Source organism: Aedes aegypti, chromosome 1, assembly GCF_002204515.2.
Source record: "Aedes aegypti strain LVP_AGWG chromosome 1, AaegL5.0 Primary Assembly, whole genome shotgun sequence".
NCBI classification, from domain to species: Eukaryota; Metazoa; Arthropoda; class Insecta; order Diptera; family Culicidae; genus Aedes; species Aedes aegypti.
Window position 1 is genome coordinate 52,805,195 of NC_035107.1, and position 23,528 is coordinate 52,828,722.

At 45.2% G+C, this 23,528-nt stretch overlaps 1 protein-coding gene across 1 annotated transcript in view; it reads left to right on the forward strand.

Moving 5' to 3' along the window:
• The window catches only part of LOC5568402 (putative epidermal cell surface receptor), a 666,851-nt gene extending 644,533 nt beyond the window's left edge, over positions 1-22,318 (forward strand). The window contains exons 4-5 of the mRNA XM_021849817.1: positions 19,651-19,811; positions 19,879-22,318. Coding sequence (XP_021705509.1) covers positions 19,651-19,811; positions 19,879-21,581 — 1,864 coding nt within the window. The 3' untranslated portion in view covers positions 21,582-22,318. The remainder of the gene's footprint in view (positions 1-19,650; positions 19,812-19,878) is intronic.
• Positions 22,319-23,528: the final 1,210 nt, after the last annotated feature.

Below are 23,528 nucleotides of genomic sequence, written 5' to 3' on the forward strand. Positions count from 1 at the left end.
TTTTGAGAAAAACCTTCAGATGCTCACCAAGATTGGTGAAGACACGGAAGGTTGGAGCACGCTGTTGCAGTACATGCTTTGCAAGCGTCTGCATCCCTTAACATTAAGGCAATGGGAGTCGCATTACAACTCTAAAGAAGTTCCCAAGTATAAGGACCTGATAAAGTTTTTGAAGAGTCACTGTTCGGTGCTGCAGCCTATCACTCCTGGAAAGCAGTTCCAAGCTAAATCGAGGAAACCTGTACGACCGTCGATAAGTCATGCTGGTGTCCAATCAACAAGTTGCTGTCCGTTTTGCGGAGAATCGGCTCACTCCGCCTTTAAGTGTGAAAAGTTTTCCAAAATGCGAATTGCGGAAAGGGTTGATGCCGTGAAGAAACACTCGCTTTGCTTGAATTGCCTGTCATCGGGACACATCGCTCGTTTTTGCACTCGAGGATCGTGCTTCCATTGTGGTCAACGTCACCACTCGTTGCTTCACGCGAACTCGTCGACCACCGCGAATTCATCAACAAAATCTGGACAGTCAAATGGGAATCAACCGATAAAGAAACCACAAGGACAGAACTCGCAACCACCACAAGCTAAGCCAACACCAAACGGTCAGTCAACAAACACTCAGCCTACACAAAGTGGACGCACAGATTCACAAAACTATTGGAAGGAGCAACGATCAAGATGCTCTTACCGACAAGGCTGTGCTGTCAACTGTGACGCACATCAGGCAACACGCGAAAGCATCACCCACTGTGATGGCGAAAAGCTTGTTAGCGCATCCAGCGCGCCATTCATCCCCTCTCTCATTCAAATAAGTGAAAGCGCCACTGAAGTAAGAGCATCGTTTTCTGAATTTATTCCCGTGTTTATTTCCGTTTAATAAAGTTTATAAGTGTTTCTACAGTAATTCTCGTGTACTAGTTTCCGTTATTGAAAGACAATTTCCAATAGGTTATGGTCCCGGCAGTATACTGAGAACTGTAGAACGGTATTTCCGGTAAAGTTGTGCTTCAATTTCGAAGATATTTTTCGGTTCGGTCGAGGCGTCGCGTGTGTGTGTGAAACAACATGGCGGACGTGAAGGTATCTTTCGAAAAGTTGAATGACAATAATTTCGCGGTGTGGAAGTTCAAGATGGAACTTTTTCTGGTGAAAGAAGAGCTATTCGCGGTTGTGGTGGAAGACAAGCCTGACGAGCCGTCGGCCGACTGGATCCTGAAGGATGGAAAAGCTCGTGCCATGATCGGTTTGGCTGTGGAAGACACGCAACTGGTCCACATCATCAGGAAGACGACTGCGAAGGAGATGTGGGACTCATTGAAGAAAATTCATGAGGAGTCGTCTCTTTCTTCGACTTTGCACGTGTTGCGGAAGTTGTGCTCGATGCGGTTAGCAGAAGAAGACAACCTGCTGGAGCATCTGAATGGAATGACGGCATTGCACAACAAGCTGGAAGTGATGGGAGAGGGATTAAAGGACAGAGTGTTCATGGCGTTAATTCTTTCGAGCCTCCCGATGTCGTATGGTAGCCTCATCAATGTGATTGAGAGCCGACCGGAGACGGAAGTGACTGTGGACTTTGTGAAAAGCAAATTGCGCGAAGAGTGGCGTCGTCGACAAGCGTGTGGGGGTGGTGTGGAGAGCAGTGAAAAGGCTCTGAAGACGATGAGTGGCAAAAGCAAATTCGAAAAGAAGAAAAGTGTTGTGTGCCATCATTGCCACCAATCCGGACACTTCCGGCGAGACTGTCCGAAATTGAAAGAAAAATCGGACAAAGTGAAGAAAGATGCTGGGAAAGTGAACATGGCCGCGGAAGTTTCAAGCGGTGTGATGGAAATGTGTCTGGTAGCAGCGAGTCCGTGTGCCCCCGGAAAGTGGTATTTGGATTCCGGAGCGACGTCGCATATGACGAGTGACGTGAAGCTGCTGAGTGATCTGGATCGCAGTAAAAGCGTGGAAATATGCTTGGCCGATGGTACCCGCATCAAGTCCGGTGGTTCCGGAACCGGAAAAGTGGCATCGTTAACGGGAAGTGGAATCCAGATGAACGTTACGCTCAACGATGTGTATCACGTGCCGTCCCTCGCTGGTAATCTGCTGTCCGTAGGTAAGATTTGTGATCTTGGATACAGCGTTGTATTCGAGAAATCCGGCTGTCGAGTCCTACGTGACAAGGAAGTGATGCTGGTAGGCGAGCGAAGCGGGGGGTTATATCGTTTGAAGCAGTTCCCTGAGCAAGCACTGGCAACGACTGAGGACCATCCAGAATCGTGTGAGCATCTGTGGCATCGTCGGCTGGGTCATCGCGATCCGGAAGCAATAGCAAAAATAGTGCGACACGATTTGGGTTTCGGTCTGAAATTACAGAAATGTAATGTAAATTGCGTGTGTGGAGTTTGTTTGAAAGGAAAGATGAGTCGGATTTCGTTTCCGAAGCGATCCGAAAGTAATTCGTCAGCGGTTGGCGATTTAGTGCATTCGGACGTTGGTGGACCGATGGAAGTTGCCACACCCAGCGGCAATCGGTTCTATGTGACTCTAGTGGACGATTTCAGTGGTTACACGGTGGTATACCTGCTGAAGGCGAAGTCGGAAGTTGAACAAAAAGTGCGCGAGTATTGTAGTTTGGTGAAGAACCATTTCGGCCGGTATCCTCGAATCATTCGTACGGATGGAGGAGGAGAATATTCGAGCACGGCGTTCAAGCGTTTCTTGGCTGAAAGTGGTATCGTCTTGCAACAAACGGCACCGTATTCTCCGCAACAAAACGGTAAAGCGGAGAGGAAGAATCGGTACGAAGTTGAAATGGTTCGGTGTTTGCTTCTTGAGTCCGGTTTGAGCAAAAAGTATTGGGGTGAAGCGTTGAACACGGCGAACTATTTGCAAAATCGTCTTCCGTCGTCGGGTAAGGAAAAGACACCATATGAATTGTGGCACGGTAAGAAACCGTCGTATGTCCATATTCGTATTTTCGGTTCGGAGGCGTACGTTCATGTGCCGAGGGAGAAACGGAGAAAATTAGATTCGAAGGCAGTGAAGTTGGTCTTCGTCGGGTACGCGGAAGGAAGGAAAGCATATCGTTTCCTGAACCCTGACAACGATACGATTTTGATAAGCCGCGATGCGAAGTTCGTTGAAGTGCGTGAAGAAGAGGTGCCCAGCGGGCGTCAGGAGGAGTTTCCTGGGGAAGAAAACGAAGCATCAGTGATTCCTGAAAAGAAGAAGTCGTTATATCGTTGGGGAAGAAGATTGAAGAAATCGATCCAGTATCTGTAACAGAAGAAGGTAGCGATGAAGAAGAAGATGAAGACCTGGAAGAGTTGGACATGTCGGACTATTCAGTTTCATCAAGTGCAAGTTCGTTCCATGGTTTTCCGTTGGAAGAAATCGCAAGAAGGTCTCGAAGGTCAACAAAAGGTGTACCTCCACGGCGGCTCATTGAGGAAATTTTCGTGGCAGGCACTCTTCCCCCAGAGGAGGAGATGGAGCCGAGAACGCTACAGGAGGCTTTGAGCTGTGAAAAGAGTGCTGAGTGGAGAACAGCAATGGCTGAAGAGCTGCGATCTCACGAGGACAACGGAACGTGGGAGTTGGTAGACCCGCCTGCTGGGCGAAAATCAGTAGGCTGCAAGTGGGTGTACAAAATTAAGCGAAACGCTGCTGGAGAAGCAGTGAAATACAAAGCACGTCTGGTCGCCCAAGGATTCAACCAGAAGTATGGGCAAGATTATGATGAGGTGTTTGCGCCAGTTGTAAAGCAAACAACTTTGCGTACACTTCTGGCCATCGCTTCGAAACGGAACCTGGTGCTGAAGCATTTCGATGTGAAGACTGCATATTTGTACGGGAAGCTGGAAGAGGAGCTCTATATGCGGCAACCAAGTGGCTTCGTGGTTGAAGGCAAGGAGCAGCAGGTGTGTAAGCTGGTAAAAAGCATTTACGGGTTGAAGCAATCTGCTCGTTGTTGGAATCATCGTCTGCACGCCTTCCTCCAAAGTTTGAAGTTCAAACAGAGTCGAGCTGATCCGTGTCTTTACACGAAAGTGGTCAACGGGAAGCGATTGCTGGTCTACGTCGACGATATTTTGCTGGGCTGCGAAAGCGAGGAGGAGATCGAAAAGATCTATGCTGCCCTGAGCAAGGAGTTCGAGATGGCCAACCTGGGAGATGCCAACTATTTCCTGGGAATGGAAATCCGGAAAGAAGGTGGTAAGTACGGTATTTCGCTGGAGAACTACATAGACCGCGTTGCTGGGAGATTTGGTTTGGTCGATGCCAAGTGCGCGAAAACCCCGATGGAAGATGGATTCGTCAAGACCAGGGAGGAGAGTCCACCACTGAAATCGAATGGCCAGTACAGGAGTCTAGTGGGAGCGTTGCTGTATATCGCCGTCTGTGCGAGGCCCGATATTGCTGCTAGTGTGTCGATTTTGGGACGATGCGTATGTGCACCGACTGAAGCCGATTGGGTGGCAGCCAAACGTGTGGTGCGCTACCTGAAAGGGACGAAGGATTGGCAGTTAAGATACGGAGACTCTGAAGGTAAGCTTGTTGGATACTCGGATGCGGACTGGGCGGGCGATTTGAAGTCTCGCAAGTCTACAAGTGGTATCGTATTCATGTATGCCGGAGGAGCGATTTCGTGGACAAGCCGTCTGCAAGATTTCGTCACACTCTCGTCGATGGAATCGGAATACGTGGCGTTGAGCGAGGCGAGCCAAGAGGCTGTTTGGCTTCTACATTTGTTTGAGGATTTCGGTGAGCCAACGTTCAAGCCGGTGACACTCTGGGAAGATAACCAGAGCTGTATCAAGTTTGTCAGTTCGGAACGGACAACGAAGCGATCGAGGCACATCGAGACTCGTCAGTGTTTCGTGAAGGAGCTATGCGAAGCAAGAGTTTTGGAGCTGCTTTACTGTTCCACAGAGGAGATGGTTGCGGATATACTCACCAAGGCACTTGGGCAGGTGAAGCTTCGGAAGTTCGCTGGTTTGCTCGGTTTGGCCGGCGGAGATCGTTGAGGAGGAGTATTGGAAGGAGCAACGATCAAGATGCTCTTACCGACAAGGCTGTGCTGTCAACTGTGACGCACATCAGGCAACACGCGAAAGCATCACCTACTGTGATGGCGAAAAGCTTGTTAGCGCATCCAGCGCGCCATTCATCCCCTCTCTCATTCAAATAAGTGAAAGCGCCACTGAAGTAAGAGCATCGTTTTCTGAATTTATTCCCGTGTTTATTTCCGTTTAATAAAGTTTATAAGTGTTTCTACAGTAATTCTCGTGTACTAGTTTCCGTTATTGAAAGACAATTTCCAATAAAAACTCCACCAATGCAAGTAATGCTCATTCACACACTTCCGCCACAGACTGCCCCAGTACAAGTTACCACACTGCACCTCTCTCAACAACACGCCATGTTTCACACACTGTTTTGCTCTCTACCGCTGTCGTAAGCCTTTGCGATCAGTTCGGTAACACCATACTCGCTCGTGCGTTGCTGGACTCTGGGTCTCAGCGATGCTACATGTCTGAAGCCATCTCTCAAAAGCTCAAGTTCAAACGAACTCGTGAGCACCTACCGATCGCTGGTATCGATGGGGCGCGAACTGCATCCACTAAAGCAGTTTTCGCTGAAGTTCATTCGCTCGTTTCAAAATACGTGACAAACCTTAAATTTCACGTTTTGCCCCGAGTAACTGTCGATCTCCCAACAAGAAGCATCGATATTCGATCCTGGAATGTTCCAAAGGAGTTGATTTTGGCCGATCCAACATTCCACGAATCTGGAGCAGTGGATCTGATAATTGGAGCTGAAGTGTATCTAGAGCTGACGCCGAACGTCAAATCAAGCTGGGCGATTCCGGTCCGGTACTGCAGAACACGCTGCTGGGCTGGATCGTGTCCGGTGGAATTCCGAATGATTCAATCACCCTGCCATCTGTGTCAGCATGCGCTACCGAAAGAATTGAAGAAGAGTTGGCGCGGTTCTTTGAGCTGGAATCGTGTCGCACCACTAGCACGCTGTCTTTGGAAGAATCAGCATGTGAAACGCATTTTGAGAAAACGACGAAAAGAGATCCAAGCGGCCGATTCATCGACCAGTTGCCGAAGAAACAGTTTCTGGTTGAGCGTCTGGGAGATACGCAAGCCATAGCCAGTCGTCGATTCTTGGCACTCGAAAGAAGATTGGCCATGGATCCAGCCGTGAAGAAAATGTACATCGAGTTCATCGACGAGTACCTCCGGATGCAGCACATGCGCGAGGTATCACCAAGAGAGTTGAGCACTTTTCCAATCACGTACTTTTTACCACATCATGCGGTGCTCAAGCCCGACAGCACGACTACTAAATTGCGTGTCGTGTTCGATGCGTCATGCTTGAGTCCTCTGGAGTTTCATTGAATGAAGCGTTAATGGTGGGTCCTGTAGTCCAGGAGGATCTCACCTCAATCACATTGCGTTTTCGCCTGCGGAAGTACGCGATGACAGCCGACATCGAGAAGATGTATTTTTTTTTTTTTTTTCCTTCTAAGCAATGGGGGGATAATCTGCTCAACAGACTCCGGACCGAGGTCCGGGAGTGTGGGGTTGGGGACCATTTACTACATACAAGCAGTAAACAGGACTACACCCCCGACCCACTAAACCATTTCCATTGCCGCCAAACCCTTCGTCTCTCCGGGACCACCAAGAAGGCATTGCTTCGGAGAGGGGCTATTGCACATCGCATCCTCCAGGTTAGCTGCGTAGCCATGCAGCAACGAACATCGATGACACGCTTATGGGGGTCCACCAAGGTAGCATGCTGGCGCATTGCCAGCTTCCCGGGTGGTCCTCACCTCCCGTTGTCCGCTGAAGGCGGGCAGGGTCGACCACTAAGCCCGCGCCCAGCTGCACCGCAGGTATCAAGAACTGATACTGCGGGCTTCGCAATTTGACCTACTGAAGGCTCAGGCCCTATCAGCTAGCACGAGCTGGGATTGCTGACGAAGGGGCCTCCACCTGCCCCGAACAACCAGAGGCTCGTACCCACCCAGTGGGCCGGCGCCACGACAGCAGCGCTACCAGGATGTTCTCCCCGCGGCCACTTAATCGCTGTAAGGGTCGATTTCGACCGTAGGGCACCGGTATGACCTACGTAGCCGACTGCGAACCCTTGGACCACCTGTTGATTAGCGTCTGCACTAGTCACTCCTCGAGTCCACACGCCACCTCCTTTGGAGTTCCGAGACGATGTGGGTGATAGCCGATGAAACGGCATTCCAGCCAAACTCGTCTGCACACATCCTCTGGACCAAATTGTCCGGAGTCGTGTCCCGACCGCATGTGGCAAACATGCGGTCACGCATTGTGCGGAAACGCGGGCACACGAACAAAACGTGTTCCGCCGTTTCCTCTAAACCTGCACAAACTGGACATTCGGGAGAACCCGCATGACCGAAACGGTGTAGATATTGTCTAAAGCATCCATGACCCGAAAGGACCTGTGTTAGGTGGAATGTTAGTTCCCCATGGCGCCTATTGACCCAGATATCTAACCTCGGAATCAACCTGTGAGTCCACACTCCCTTGGTGGAACTGTCCCACGCACGCTGCCATTTGACCATGGAGGCCAGTCTGGCAGTCCTGCGTATGCCTCTTGTGCCGCGCATTTCGAAGCACTCTATGTCTTCCATGATAAGGATACCAATAGGCATCATACCGGTGATGACACAAAGTGCATCGTGTGACACGGTACGGTACGCGCTCGCAACCCTCAGGCACATTAGCCTATAAGTACTCTCTAGCTTGCTACGGTAGCTATCGGTACTCAAAGCCGTGCCCCAAGCCGGGCCACCATACCTCAGTATGGACGAGGCGACACTGGCCAGAAGCTTACGCTTGCTGGCGTACACCGCAGAGCTATTGGACATCATCCGGGACAGTGCCACAATAGCTGTGGAGGCTCTCTTGCAGGCATAATCGACATGGCTACCGAAGGTAAGCTTGTCGTCGATCATCACCCCCAAGTGTTTGACGGAGCGCTTCGAAGTGATTGTGCAGTCGCCTACACTGATCACCGCTTGCTGCGCCGACTTTCGGTTGTTGACAACAACAGCCTCCGTTTTGTGGTGAGCCAATTCCAGTTTCCTGGAGCTCATCCACTCCTCCACAATTGCGATCGAGTGGGCTGCAGTCAATTCCACTTCTTCGATCGATTCACCGTAGACCTCCAGCGTAATATCGTCGGCAAAGCCAACGATGATCGAGAAGATGTATAGGATGATTAAGATGCACCCTCTGGACCATCCACTGCAATGTATATTGTGGAGAGAAGAATCTACAAAACCAATTCGATTTTTTGTGCTGACTACCGTCACCTACGGCACGTCATCTGCGCCGTACCTAGCCATGCGCTGCCTGAAGGAGTTGGCGGAGGATGAAAAGGCTAACTTTCCTGCTGCCACTGAGACAATCATCTATGATTTTTATGTGGACGATATGCTGAAGAGCGTCGACAGCGTTGAGGAAGCAGGGCAGCTTTCAAGAGACCTGATTCACGTTCTGGGAACGGCCGGACTTACGCTGAGGAAGTGGAGCTCCAATTCTCGAGAAGTGCTGGATCAGATCCCGCCTTACTTACGAGATGAATGTTCGTCATTAGATCTCGAACTCTCAACCCCCACCGTCAAAACCCTTGGAATCAAATGGGAACCTCGATTGGACATTTTCCGGTTCACTGTACCTCAGTGGAACGCTGCTACTGAGATTACTAAGAGAATTATTCTGTCCGATTTCGCGAAGCTCTTCGATCCACTTGGTCTGGTTGGACCTAGCTTAGTTCCAGCTAAGGTTTTTCTCCAGGACCTTTGGAGAACAAAGTGTTCCTGGAACGATACTCTACCGGACGAGCTTCAAACTTGGTGGAGAGAATTTCGAGAAAGTTTAGAAGGTCTCACTCATCTCCAAGTCCCTCGTTGGATTGCTTTTGGAAGCGACACAATATTCGCCGAACTGCACATGTTCTGTGATGCGTCCAAGAAGGCGTATGGTGCCTGCATTTATCTGCGATGCACATCGTTCGACGGGAAGGTTACATCAGCACTGCTGACGGCAAAATCCCGAGTGGCTCCACTCGAAGACCTAGAAAAGAAGCGAAAACAAACATCTATTCCTCGCTTAGAACTATCGTCTGCACTCACAGGTGCACATTTATATGAAAAGGTCGTTCAAAGCATAAAGATCACGGCACAACCGTATTTTTGGACTGACTCAATGATCGTCAAATGCTGGATTGCTGCTGTTCCATCGCGCTGGGCTATGTTCGTGGCCAATAGAGTATCCGAGATCCAGCACATCACCCGTGGAGGTATCGCGGGACTAGACAATCCTGCGGACGTTCTGTCAAGGGGAATGGCTCCAGATCAGCTAAAAGATTACGGAATGTGGTGGCAAGGACCACCTTGGCTGTGCTTGGACAAAGCTTCCTGGCCAAAAACTGCAACCATCAACTCTGACGATTTAGATCCTGCGTTACTCGAAGAAAGAACAATGGTATCAGCACCAGCTCAAGTTGTCGAACCCAGCCCGATCTTTGGTCTACGATCCTCACTTCAAGATCTAGTTCGCACTGTGTCCCTTATTCGGAGATTCACGTACAACTGTAGAAACATTAGCGATCGTAGAATTGGCTTCGTAACGCACGAGGAACGAGCAGAAGCCTTGCATCAGCTTCTCTCACTAGCGCAACAAGAGAGCTTCCCAGAAGATCTTGCAGCGCTGCGCAGAATTGGTGAAGTTAAGTCAACGTCAAGGCTGAGGAAGCTAGCTCCACGCATAGTGAATGGAATCCTCCTGGTCGGTGGCCGATTGCAGAATGCCAACATTTCAGCAGGGCGGAAGCATCCTGTCATCCTAGACAATAATCACCCACTATCGATCCTTATCGCCGTTCACTATCATCAGAAGAATCTGCATGCTGGACAACGCCAGTATGCGGGAAAAGTATTGGCCACTGTCAGCACGTAACCTGGTGCGGAAGGTCATTCATCGTTGCGTCAGATGTTTTCGCGCACGACCGACGTTTCACGAGCAACTCATGGCGGACTTACCAACAGAACGTGTCACTCCAGCTCCACCGTTCATGCGCGTAGGAGTGGACTACTGTGGTCCGTTTTATATTCAGTATCCCTATCGCAAGGGCGGTCCAATAAAATGTTTCGTCGCAGTATTTGTATGCCTTGCTGTGAAGGCTGTTCATTTGGAGGTGGTAGGAGACCTCACGACTCAAGCTTTCCTCGCGGCACTGAGAAGGTTCGTCTCTCGCCGTGGTCGACCCGAAATTCTGATGTGCGACAACGCAACAAATTTCGTTGGAGCACGGCGTGAATTGGATGAGCTTCGTAAATTGTTCAACAATCAAGATTTCATCAAGGCGGTTACTGAGGAGACATCCTGGGAAAACATCAACTTCAAATTCATCCCTGCGAAGTCGCCAAATTTCGGAGGTCTTTGGGAGGCCGCCGTGAAGTCGATGAAGGAACATCTAAAGCGTACCCTAGGCAATACAGTTCTCGTGTCGGATGAAATGGCCACTCTTGTGGCCCAAATTGTAGCATGCCTCAATTCGAGGCCAATTACGCCACTTTCAAGCGATGCTGATGACCTGGAATTCCTAACCCCTGGCCACTTTCTGGTGGGTAGGCCTCTCACAGCAATGCCGGAACCATCTCTGCAAGACATCAACGAATCGAGGCTTTCAAAATGGCAGCGCGTGCAGTACTTCCTCCAACGCATTTGGAATCGCTGGCAACCCAGTATTTGTCGAATTTGCAAGCCCGTACGAAATGGACCAGACAGCGGAACAATCTCTTCGTCGGCACCATGGTGCTGCTCTGCGAGGACAACGTTCCGCCTCTTAAGTGGCGAATGGGCAGAGTCACCGAGATTCACCCAGGGAAGGACGGCAACATCCGCGTCGTCAAAGTTCGCACGAAGGACGGACACTTTCTGCGAACAATCTCCAAAGTTTGTGTCCTGCCAATACAGGACAACGAAGGAGCGCGATCTGCAACGCGCGAGGAGGATTGATTCATTTTCCATGAAGCGTCATCCGGCGCTGCGGAGGCCTTCGGGTCTCCGCGTCCCAGTTAAGTTTTTGTTTTTTACATTATGATCAAAAAGCTCAGGGAATGTTGTATCCTCCATAGTCCATCCACGGCGGCCGGGGCCGTCCACTCGATCTCCTGAAGTTCCGTATGTCAACTGATGATTTATGCCCAACTGAGAAGTTCTTCAAATCAACAAATCTTCAGTCTACCTGTTTACCAAAGAAGTTGTTGCGTCAAGTATTTTGTGGGGGTTGAGGAATCCCCACACAAAGTTACGTGTCCTGTATTTTGTTCGTTAATTCGTGCAATCAAACACCATTCCGTTTGATCAGCAGGGTCTGTGGAGAAGATCATCGCCTTCCAAGGATGCTACTGAGCTAATCCGACGAGCTCCCTCCGTCTGCAGTGATCCCGAGACGACTAGAGCTGAATTTCCTTTGGTTCGCATCGAGCATCACGCGAAACACGGCCCAGTGCCATGAACAACATTTCTACGCTCGGGACAGATCAGCAGGGTCATCATCGGCGCCTTGGCCTTGGAAGTCATTATGTATTTCAATTGTATAGTTAAAAAATCGCCTCTCATCTTATTCATAGATATCCCTCAAGAAGTCCCTCAGCCGAGGTCGAAGCGTCTCTCGCCAGAGACGAGCGGTGGAGGAATCCGTGGGCGGTCCTCACGATTGAACGATAGATACCAAACATGCCTATCCGAGAGCGAAATGTGACAAGACGACAAAGATCAACAGTAGCAGAAATTCCCACACCAGTAGCCGATCGTTAATTCCGGAAAGCAACCAGTGAACCGTTTTTGTGTTTAGATGTATGCCAATGCATTAGGATATAAGTAGTTAGAAGTTGTTGAAATTAGGTCATTTCAAGGCGGCCGGTATGTTTGCGCCGACCAACGAAAGGTTTCGTTTCAGTACGAGTGTACTTATTTACCACTACAAGATCAATAGTTAGATAACTAGTGTCCGAGTCGAGCCTGATAAGCGTAGATATAGTTATATCGCTCTAACCAGTACAAATAATCAGTCTGCTTCATATTCCCATATCATATCGATCGCTTCACGATCGACGATAGGGCCGATCGCAGGCAGAAACCCGATGTCCAAAAACATCGCAGCTGGTCAGTCAACCAGTAAAAGTGTAGATCTCGTCAGTCTCAAATAAACCTTCCGCATGAATAGATCTCTTTCCTACAACCGTCGCGAGTTCACATTTTGTACGATTGTGAAGAAGAAAAGTGCAATAAATTCACTACCATCCCTCCGTATAAGTGCTCCCGCGTATCAATTTCAGTGCACGTTATCCGACGACTTGTATCCAGATTGTGAAGTCCGTTAAGACCGTGAGTGTACAGCCTTATTGTCACAATTTAATTCTAAAGCTTGCTTAATCAAATTAAACAAATCTTTTGGGATTAGACCTGTGAAGCTCAGAATCGATGTTGGCAAGCGGGAGCCCCACGAAAAACCTTTCATTCCATTCTGACGTTACTATAGGAGTGAAGCGTCAAAGTTGTGCCATGCCTACTAGATCGTTTGATGTTCGATCCGCTGCTACATTCTCGGATATCTTTCAACAGGCTTTTGATTGTCAGCCATCATAACAGGGTTGGAAGACAAGATCTATGACAATGTTCATTCAGTACCACACATCCTCCCTCTTCTCAGGAAAAAAAAGTTTTAAGTGATGACTTTTCACATCGTTTTCGTCATCACGAAAGCTTTTAGGAATTCAGGATATATCTTTCACATCGCTAAGAACTTCCCCGATGTATACTGTCTCATATCTCAACTGTTCACTTGTACATGCGACTTGGAAACATTTATTTTTTTCGCTGTAGGATACGGTGTTGAACTTATTGATCGGTTGAATGTCGTTCCATTCATTAGAAACGGCAAGCTAATTCTATGCAATGACATCTCTTAGACGAACTAATTTGGACAAAATATTTCTATTAATAAATTGACATATACATGTTGAACAGAGTAGCATCAGCGTTTGACTCTCATCTTGTTGTACATTCAAACCACCGTACTTTCACGGAAATACTCACTCGAAGACTTGTTTGGCTGTTGTTACTTGTTTTGATATAACATACCTTGATCTACTAAGTTACTAGACATCATTGGGCTTACATATATTATTCTATAGATACATTTTCGACCGCCAGTCGCGCATGCATGTGTGCATCACTTTTATTAGGAACCAATTTGTGACCACTAGTCGCGATAGCAAGTGTACACCACCATTGCTTAGAGCAAATATACAACCACTAGTCGAGCTTAAAACATCAATAATACTTGATAGGAACAAGTATACGACCACCAGTCGAGTTTACAACATTAATAGTAGTTACTAAGTACAAGTATGCGACCACCAGTCGCGGTAGCAAGTGTGCACCACCATTGCTTAGAACAAATATACGACCACCAGTCGAGCTTACAACATCAATAATACTTGCTAAGAACAAGCATACGACAACCAGTCGAGTTAACAACATTAATAGCAGTTACTAAGTACAAGTAAGCGACCACCAGTCGCGGTAGCAAGTGTGCACCACCATTGCTTAGAGCAAATATACGACCACCAGTCGAGCTTACAACATCAATAATACTTGCTAAGAACAAGCATACGACCACCAGTCGAGATAACGGCTGAATGACCAAGCTGTTAATAGCCGTTAAATAAAATAAACAAACAAACAAACCAGTCGAGTTAACAACATTAATAGCAGTTACTAAGTACAAGTAAGCGACCACCAGTCGAGGTAGCAAGTGTACACCACCATTGCTTAGAACAAATATACGACCACTAGTCGAGCTAACATCAACAATTATAATAATTGCTAGGAACAAATATGCGACCACCAGTCGAGTTAACAACATCAATAGCAATTACTAAGAACAAGTATTCGACCACCAGTCGAGTTAACAACATTAATAGCAGTTACTAAGAACAAATACGCGACCACCAGTCGCGGTAGCAAGTGTACACCACAATGGAACAAGTATGCGACCACCAGTCGAGTTAACAACATCAATAGCACTTCATAGTAACAACCATGCGACCACCAGTCGCGGAGGCAAGTGTACACCACCATTGCTAAGAACTAATATGCGACCACCAGTCGCGCTAGCAATATCAATAACATTGATTGATAGGAACAAGTTTGCGACTAACAGTCGCGTTAAGGACATATTTTGCAACCATTTGTCGCGTTAGACATTACTTTTGTATTGCAACCACCAGTCGCTTTTAGGGACATTTTTTTTATTGCAAACTCCAATCGCGGCAAGAATATTTATTTTTATTGCAACCACCTGTCACGTTAAGGACATTTTTTTTGCATTGCAAACACCAGTTGTGTTAAGGACATTTTTTCCATTGCAACTACCAGTCGCGTTAAGGATATTTTTTTTTGCATTCATACATGTTTTTTAACATGGCATTTATTTAGAGCTAATAATGAATTGAGCAGATTTGAATAGTTTGGATCTCACCGATTATCGACACAAAATTCACAAAAAATTACCGATTCAGTATGCTTCACACTTAACTTGTAAGCATTACTGGATACACAATGTACTGAATCAAATAGGAAAGAAAACAATCATGTGCACTATTGGGCAAATTTGACCAAAACATCGATAATACTGAATCGATTCAAATTCGATACGTCGAATCGTTTCGTTTATTCAATCGAATCCTTTGTATCCATTTTTTTTTAAATCGATTCGATTTTTCCAATCGTAAGCAAATTTACAAGAACAACGGCTCAAATTAACACCAAATCCCATGAATTAGGATTTCATGTAGTGCCAACATAAAAAAATCGATTAATTGGAACGAAAAATCTACTTTTGGAACATCAATTTAAAATCGCCCATGGCTAGGAAAATTTGCACACACTAACATTCATTTTTCACTCTATCTTACTTGATTGAAACTATTTTATTTTCATTTGAAAGCAGGAGAGATAAAATATAGAAATGTGCGTATTATCACAGAAGAAACGATAAAATGATCACATACAAACAAAGCGAAATTTTATTATTGTTTATATAGAAATTTGCAGAGTTGATAAATGTTACGGGCATTTTTTTTTTGTACGATTGATATTGTCTGTTTCATTCGCAACAAAACACGCCGTCAACTTTCGAACAGATTGAAAAAATCGTCGCCACCAAACCAATCAAAGGAGGTGATTTGCCTTTTTGTTGGCAAGACTGGTGAAACGTCAAATGCCAGAAAATAAATCGAAGGAGAAGATTTTCTATTGTGTTGGTAAGACTGGTGAAACGTCAAATTCACAGCGGTTGCTTGGCTGGCGACGATTTTGGCGACGGTTTCACCGGCGACGATTACAAATCGTCGCGTCCGATAGGGTGCAAAATTTACAATATAACTAAATGATAAGTTATACAAATTGATTAACATTCAAGACAACCACTAATAGAACTTTAACACTTCACTTCTCTTTTGCATTATTATACAAATTATACTTATTATACATATTATTATACATTTTGCACGGATATGTTCAACTGACTTCTGCAAGAAAATATTATGTATCCGGTAGAAATCAAGACCAACATTTATTTATAATTATTGATTTCTTGGGCCCCGTGCGTCGCAGGTAATATGTGAATAGTGCGCTGTGTTCATAAAAATCGTAAGAATGCAGCGCCACACTAAAAAACTGATTTCAAAATCGCGCGAGTTGAGGCGCGTCGCGAGTCTCACTGGCGCGATCCGGTTTGGTGGCGGTGCGACAATAGTTCAGTTCCTAACGTTATTCTTCTTCCTTTCAACTTATGCAGAAAATAGGTCCTTGATAAAAGCAGAATGCGCACTTCATAACTTAGATGAATCAGCTCGATATAACATAATCTTTGAATCGGATAAAACAGATGAGACACTTTCTCCATTTTTTTTACATTCTAATATTTTCATCGAAGTAATCTGTTTGAATTCAAAAGCAAAACAAAATATTCACTTCAAAGCCTGCATCGCGCAACTCAAATAGTTGAGGTGATGCTGGTGTTCAATAAGAACAACAACAAGCACAGAGAGAAACATTGCTGCTTCAACGAGTAGTGAAGCGGCTAATACATATTCATGTCATATTTCCTCTTCAATCAGTTTTCTCTTGTTCATAGAAAAATACCACATTGCTGTTTACTTACAGATATATGCCTTTTTTATCAGATTCAAACTTCACTCCACAATCACTCTGAACACATATTTTCACACGCGGTTTAAGAAGCACTCGACACAAACACATTTTCTAGTTGACACTCCCGCTTGTTAACGAATCCACGCACTCCAGGAACACAAAATATTATTTAAAATTATGGCAGGATCGCCAAATGTGAAGCTCAGAATCGATGTTGGCAAGCGGGAGCCCCACGAAAAACCTTTCATTCCATTCTGACGTTACTATAGGAGTGAAGCGTCAAAGTTGTGCCATGCCTACTAGATCGTTTGATGTTTGATCCGCTGCTACATTCTCGGATATCTTTCAACAGGCTTTTGATTGTCAGCCATCATAACAGGGTTGGAAGACAAGATCTATGACAATGTTCATTCAGTACCACACAAGACCAACATATCAACATTCAGTGACAGTATTTAGTAATCAAATGTTTTTTTCCGTGCAAAATGCCTAAGTTTAGGGCTTTGTATCTCAGCTTCTGGTAGTCCGAATTGGCTGAAATTTGGATGACAAAACACAAATAACCTGAAATGGTGTCAGCAGTGAATTCATTACAATGCACACTACTACAAACTTTTAGCCATCTAATTTTTCAATGAGTTTCAGAGGATTGTTCGAAGACAAATGAAAAAAACTGAGCGATTTTATTTTATTTTATTTTTTTTAATTTAATTAAAAAAACGGTTAGTTTTGAGCGATCGCCGTTTGTGAGTTTAAAAAAAAATGACTACATTGCAATTAATTCCCAAAATTTAAAATAATGTGTAGCTTGTTATCCAAATTTCAGTCAATAGGGTCCTAAAGCCCTGTATCAATATCAGTGCCAAACGCTTAAGTTTAGGCTAAAAGCACATGTTCACTCAATTTTTAATGTCTTTCGTTTATTGAAGTCCAAAAAACATTTTTTCTATGTTTTATTTTAGATTTTGACACACCCCTTGGCTTAAACTAAAATTTTGGGTGTATTTTGTTTTCCGTGTCGCTTCCGAAATGTCGGATAGGAACAACCCCAGTGTTAAAACTAAAAACTCTGTGGTGTTTTTTTCAACTAACCGAACGTCAAACATGATCAAAAGTGTCAAGGTTCATTTATGGACCCAATTTTTGAATTAAAGTTCAAATATGTTATAGCCGTTATTTGAGCAGGAAAAATTGCTAAATTACAGTTAACTCTCCCTTACTCGATGTTCCGTATCTCGATATCGAGTTAGAGAACCATAGTAAAAGTTGGTTTTCATGGCTAACTCGATGGTCCCTTGGATCGCAGTTGCACTGATTTTGTGTTCTGTAACTCGATACCTCCCTAACTTGATGGTCCCTTCAATATCGAGTAAGGGAGAGATGACTAGTTGCAGTTACATGCCCTTTCGTGTTATTGAATAAAAACAAGATTTCATTAAACATTTTAGACCCTATTCGGACTACCAGAAGCTGAGATACAAAGCCCTTAATTTGGGCATTTTGTATGGAAAACCAGCATTTGGTTACTTACTTTTATCAATGACTGTAAATCTGACTTCACGATTTTAGTGCGAATTATAGGGTCAATTTAAGCGTGTTACAAATCGATTTTGAACGGAAATGAAGAACGGGTGCTCCGCGCAACGATTTATTGTCAAAAAGTGCTCCGCTAGCCAAAAAGGCTGAAAATCCCTGCTCTAAGCCACAGCAACGTCACTCAGTTGGCGAACTCGGAACGGAACAAATCGTGGCAACAACAACAACAACAACAACGGTTGCAGCACAGACAAACAGACGTAACACTTAGAACAAACCGCGATCATAATCGTAGTCATGAGGACACGTGCGCCCAATTCTAAAATCAGTGTGTTTGGCCGACGAGCCAACAGATGGCGGTAGTGTGTAAACGTCAAACACGAACAAAAACGATGCGAACGCTGCAGGTGGTGGATTGGCAACCTACCATATTTTTTAATCGACCGTTAAAAAGGTGGTCGATGGACAATGATGAGAGTGTGACGCCTTTTTGTCTGTGGTTGCAGCACCAGGAATGAGCTTCCGTGTTACAGTGGTTACAGTCTACGGCTTAAAATGGTGTTTATCATGTTTGCTTCAACCCAAAACAATGTTATTGTTGTTTCCAAATTCTGTGCTTAAGTGAATAAAATTCATTCCACGTTCTCTTTTAGCATTCTGCAATCAATTTCCAACTGCAGTGATGTCAAACAGTGGTTAGATTATATTTAAGGCCCAAGTTAAAATGAAGCAAATGTCAAAAGTAAAAAAGCAGTTTTCGCCGTTTAAATCGACAAATCGAAAAAAAATAAAAACACAGCTGTTTTATTTTCAAAATAAAAAGGCTGTGTGTTTTTATTTTTTCCGGTTTGTTGATTTCAAGGGCGAAAACTGCTTTTCCTTTTTTGACATTTGCTTCATTTTTACTTGCAACTTAAATACCCATATCCAAGTTACCCCAAAACCGAAAATCGACTTTCGATCATATAAAAGATCGAATCTATAACAAAAGGTGTGCAATTTCAAAGTGATAAAACTCGTTCTTGAGAGTATATATTGACTTGAAAAGGTATCACTGTACGTGTCAACAAACATGATTTTCTTTGATTTGAAATCGTGAGATGAATTAGCAACAATCATCAACGGCGCGTACAAATTTCAATGATGGCCTACTTCGCCTTAATGTGGTCCCGAAGGAGGCGAACTCGCCAAATACACCAGAACTTCATCCGATCGAAAAGTTTTGGGCGGTAATGAAGAAGAAGTTGAAGAAAAGCGGAAAAAACATTCAAAACCGATGAAGCATTGAAATAAACTGGAAGAAATTGTATAAGAGAGATGGACAAAGTCTCGCCCAAGATCTCATGAGCTGTGCTAGGAGAAATGTCCGAGCATTCAGCTTGGGGGAGGAAATTCAATAAATTAATTATGCCAAAACATAATATATAGTTATAAAATCTCTGAAAATTTGAGAAGTATTCGATTTAAAATGAATTTTTGGTGATCATTTATGTGTGTCTCCTTTTTGATTCACCACAAGGTATAGCGTAATGGGGCCATTGAGACCATGTCAGAGGACCGAATGAAAAGGTCTTGAACTTTGGAATCTAAGTATGACTCGAGGGCCGATCGCTCCTCTAGAGTTTGAGTTCTAGGAAATCTCATGATATTTGCCTTTTGGCATCCAACGTTTGGTCTTGGTCTTTCAGAAAAAAATTGTTCATTACAAAAGATCACAACGATTATGTTTCAGTACACCCTCGTATATATTTTTCAAGCAAACGATCGTGGTCCTCCACGGCCGTTCGATCGATATTATGATTTTTACTAATGATAAAATTTGATTTTTTTCTTTCAGAAATGCCAAAACCCTCGACTCGTCCAGTGGCTATTGGGCCGAATCCTTGCCGGCCATGGAGACTCCACTCTGTGCTGTAGTTGACCCCGTTCGAGACTTCCGTTGGCACGCACTGCGCTGCGGTGGTCCAGAAACGGCTGCCTTCCTATGTGAACTTCCAGGTTAGTATAGTTCTCATCATTCACATTCTTGAAGTCTCTTCTACATTATTCATCTCTGTCTTTCCAGTTCCAACGTGGGCAACCGACTGCACCGTAACGTCGATGCCCTCGCTAACCGTGCAGTACATGTCAGACAGTGGAGCAGTTCAGCTGGCTCGGGATTGCGGCGAGCAGGGCACTCGCCACATGTCCTGCCAGAGCAAACTGGAACGGGACACGATCCTGCAACAGTTGCAGTGCAGCGACCAGGAAACGGACCCAGCACAGGTGGCCACCGAGAACAACCAGCTTCCGGAGGTAGAAGCAGCGGCACCTCAACAGCCAGTCCGGACACCTCCACCGCAGATCCTGGAGCACGATATACTGACGGTGGTTTCCAACAATGACGAAGATAACAACATCGATGTCAATCCGAACCAGATTGAGGACACGGTTAAGAACGTGATCAACAAGTTCAACCTGGCGGACCTGATGCAGAACGATCAGTCGTTACACAGCGGAGAGATGGATGGTCATTACGACGGTCAGGATAAGGAGGGCAAGAAGATAGGCGGTAAAAAGTATTCGCCGTTGTTTGAGAAAAAGGAGAAGTATGGAAATAAGGGAGAACGCAAAGCGGATGAGGAAGAAGAGATGATGATGGGCGATCAACCGGACGAAACCGAGACACAGCCAATCGATATTGTGCAGCAAGCTGTGAAGCCAACAGAAGGAGAATCTGATGAGAGTTCCACTTCTGGAGTGATTGGCAGTTCTACTGGTGGCTTGGCGATATCAAGTGAAGTTGCGACGGCTGAAAGTACCACTGTAGATTCACGATTACGTCGTGCCACCGACGGAGAAGCTGCCGAATCAACAGCGGCATCGACAACGGTCGAAGATTCCACAACTACGGTGACAACCACCACCATGGAGCCTACGACGAGCAGCACAACAAGTCATATTCTTCCAACAACTCCCAAGAAGGAAATTTCGGCCATTGGAGATCACTTTATTCCGCCGATGCTATTGGTAAAGGCCAGGTTTACTTCTACAAGAGCTCACGTTGATGCAACGAGCACTACAGAGATTTTAACGGAAGCTCCAGAGACTACGCCTTCTAGCACGGTAGCACCAACTTCTTCGACATCTGAAGAAGTCACTACTGCTATTCTAACAGAGGAAACGTATGCGGTTTCGGATAATGGTAGCGATATTCAAATTCTTGAACTTGACGTTAGAACGTCTCCTCCGGAAACATCCACTTCTTCCGAAAGCGATGCATCTACCACTCACCAGGTGGTTGAAATCAAATTTGACGATAAGGAGATGACCTCTAAGCTTGGCACCCTTAGCATCACTACCCGTCCCTTCACGGCAGATGAGCTTCAGTCTTCGACCGTCGCGGAAAACACAACCGGAACCCCAACAACAGCTTCCTCCACTGTAGTCTTGTCCACTACCACTACAACGACTACAACAGCTGCTCCATCTACCACCGCAAATGTTGTCCGTAGTTCAACCGTCAGTCCATCCACCACTACTCCGAATCCTACGACCGTCCACGTTATCGAACACGAACTCCAACATGCTCTGGAACCAGAACCTGTTGATACTTTGGACGGCGACGATCACGAAACCAACGAAGCAGATCATCAACACAAAGACCTGCACAACAGCTTCTCCAACATTGAAAACTTCCAGCCGTACAAGCCGAACCGGCACCGCAGCCTCACCAAACCCGAAGTGCACAACAACCATGGCAACTACATCAAGAAGATTCTTGGTTGAAGCCGGTAGAAAACCCTGATGCGGCGGTTGCCATTGACTACGGTTTTCGGTTGCTTCCCGTCGCCATGATGCGTCACAGCAGGCGATTGTTTTCAGTTCGTAACCACACTTTTCATAGAGCAAAAGTAGGCCATGAAACCATAGCACGTAGACAACAGAATTTCTCTTATTCTCATTTCCCGATAGAATCTAATCCCCTTCAACAAGTAGTAAGCTAGAATTTCTCTCGCCTACGGCAGACAGCAGTTTAAACTTTTGACGACAGTTCTATCTAAAAAAGTTCTTTTCAATCGGACGTTCAAACTAACATAGAAACACAAACGCTACGTAGAGTAGAAATCCACTTTCCTCGGTTTTATGCAGAACCCAGTTAGATATCTTTCATGAACAGGTTGAATGCTGTTAAAGTTAAACTTAAAAATAAATCGACAAAACAAAGAAACACGTTGCCAATCATTTGAAAAATAAAGAAAATAATAGAATCATAAGAAGGAGAAGAAGTTTGAAAAGGCAATCAATGAAGATAAGCGATTGGCGAGTTCTTAATCTGCAAACAATTACGATGATCCTTAGCAATGTAGTCGAACAAAAAACACAGAAACACACTTTACCGAATCGATGCGTTGATTTTGACTGAAGTCGCAGAACATTTGCAGCTAAAACTAAAGCACGCAAAGGTAGGTGCTTTGCAGACGACGAAATTTGACGAATGAGTAATATGAAATAAAAGCAAAGCTGAACATTCAAACACAAAATCACAAACACAATCTTTTCGCACGTGCAGAACTCTCATAAAAAATTATCGTGGTTAGTTGGTAAGAAAGTAAGAAGATGATTTTAATAAAAATAAATTAAATTCACGGTTGAGAAGTGTTTTACTGTTAGTGGATTCGAAGGCTTTTTTGGACCTCCTGATCTAGACGAATAGGCATTGTAGTCGGGTTCACAATGAGTACCAATTCTAGTATCGTCTATGGTTCCTTGCTATAGGGCTCTTCACAAAAATCTTTCTGTCTCTTTCACTCTACCTTAAAATTTGTAAATAAGTAAATGTCAAAACTCCATACAAAATCAAAACAGCGCAGTGGCCTATTGCAAAAGGTACCCAAGATTAACTGATCGGCACTTTTCTCGGCATTCTAGATTTCGGTCTATTACCTTGGGGTAACTAACATAGCTAGCATAGCTTTCATTTGAAGCTAAAATAAAATGGCGGCAAATTTGAATTAGGCCGCCATCTTGAATTTGATTCGAAAAACCATTTTTCCACCAGTAGCGCGTCGCTCGTTTTGAGTTCTGAGATCACCATCAGAAAGCTGAGAGAAAACTAGCTGAGCAATGGTATTTACCCTATGAAATGACGATTTTCTATCATGTTCTACGATTTTGACGTATATGGTCAGTGCAATCAATGCAAACATCATGTCTTGTACAGTCGGGTCTCCTATTAAACGCATTCCTATAACGTGCACTCCTATTACGCTTACTCCTATTAGACACACCAGAACGTTATAGGAGACCCAGGGCTTATGGGATTTCATCACTTTGGGGGTGTCGTTGAATATCTCGTATGCCAAAAGAGATGGCGCGGTACTGTCTTCGGCGAAGTTTCAGTGCTAAGTACGATCTACCTTTAGGAGTTGAGGATCATCCTTTTAGTTGAGAACTTGGCCGGTAGGGGCGCTTTTTCTGATTTGCACTATATGAACCATGAGGGATAAGAATGCAAAATTGTGTAACATATGATATCTCTAGATCCTGATGATTTGGAAGGTTGGTGTCTTCGGAAGAGTTGTTCAGTAGCTGAAGGGCTGACATGCGGTGGTCATTCTGATACGGAATTACGCCACCAGGCGGCGCTAGTGGGCATGAAATTTTTGTTTAGCGCATAGCTCAGTAGCCTGACCACTTAGAAAGATGGCGTCTTCGGCAAAGTTGCTCAGTATC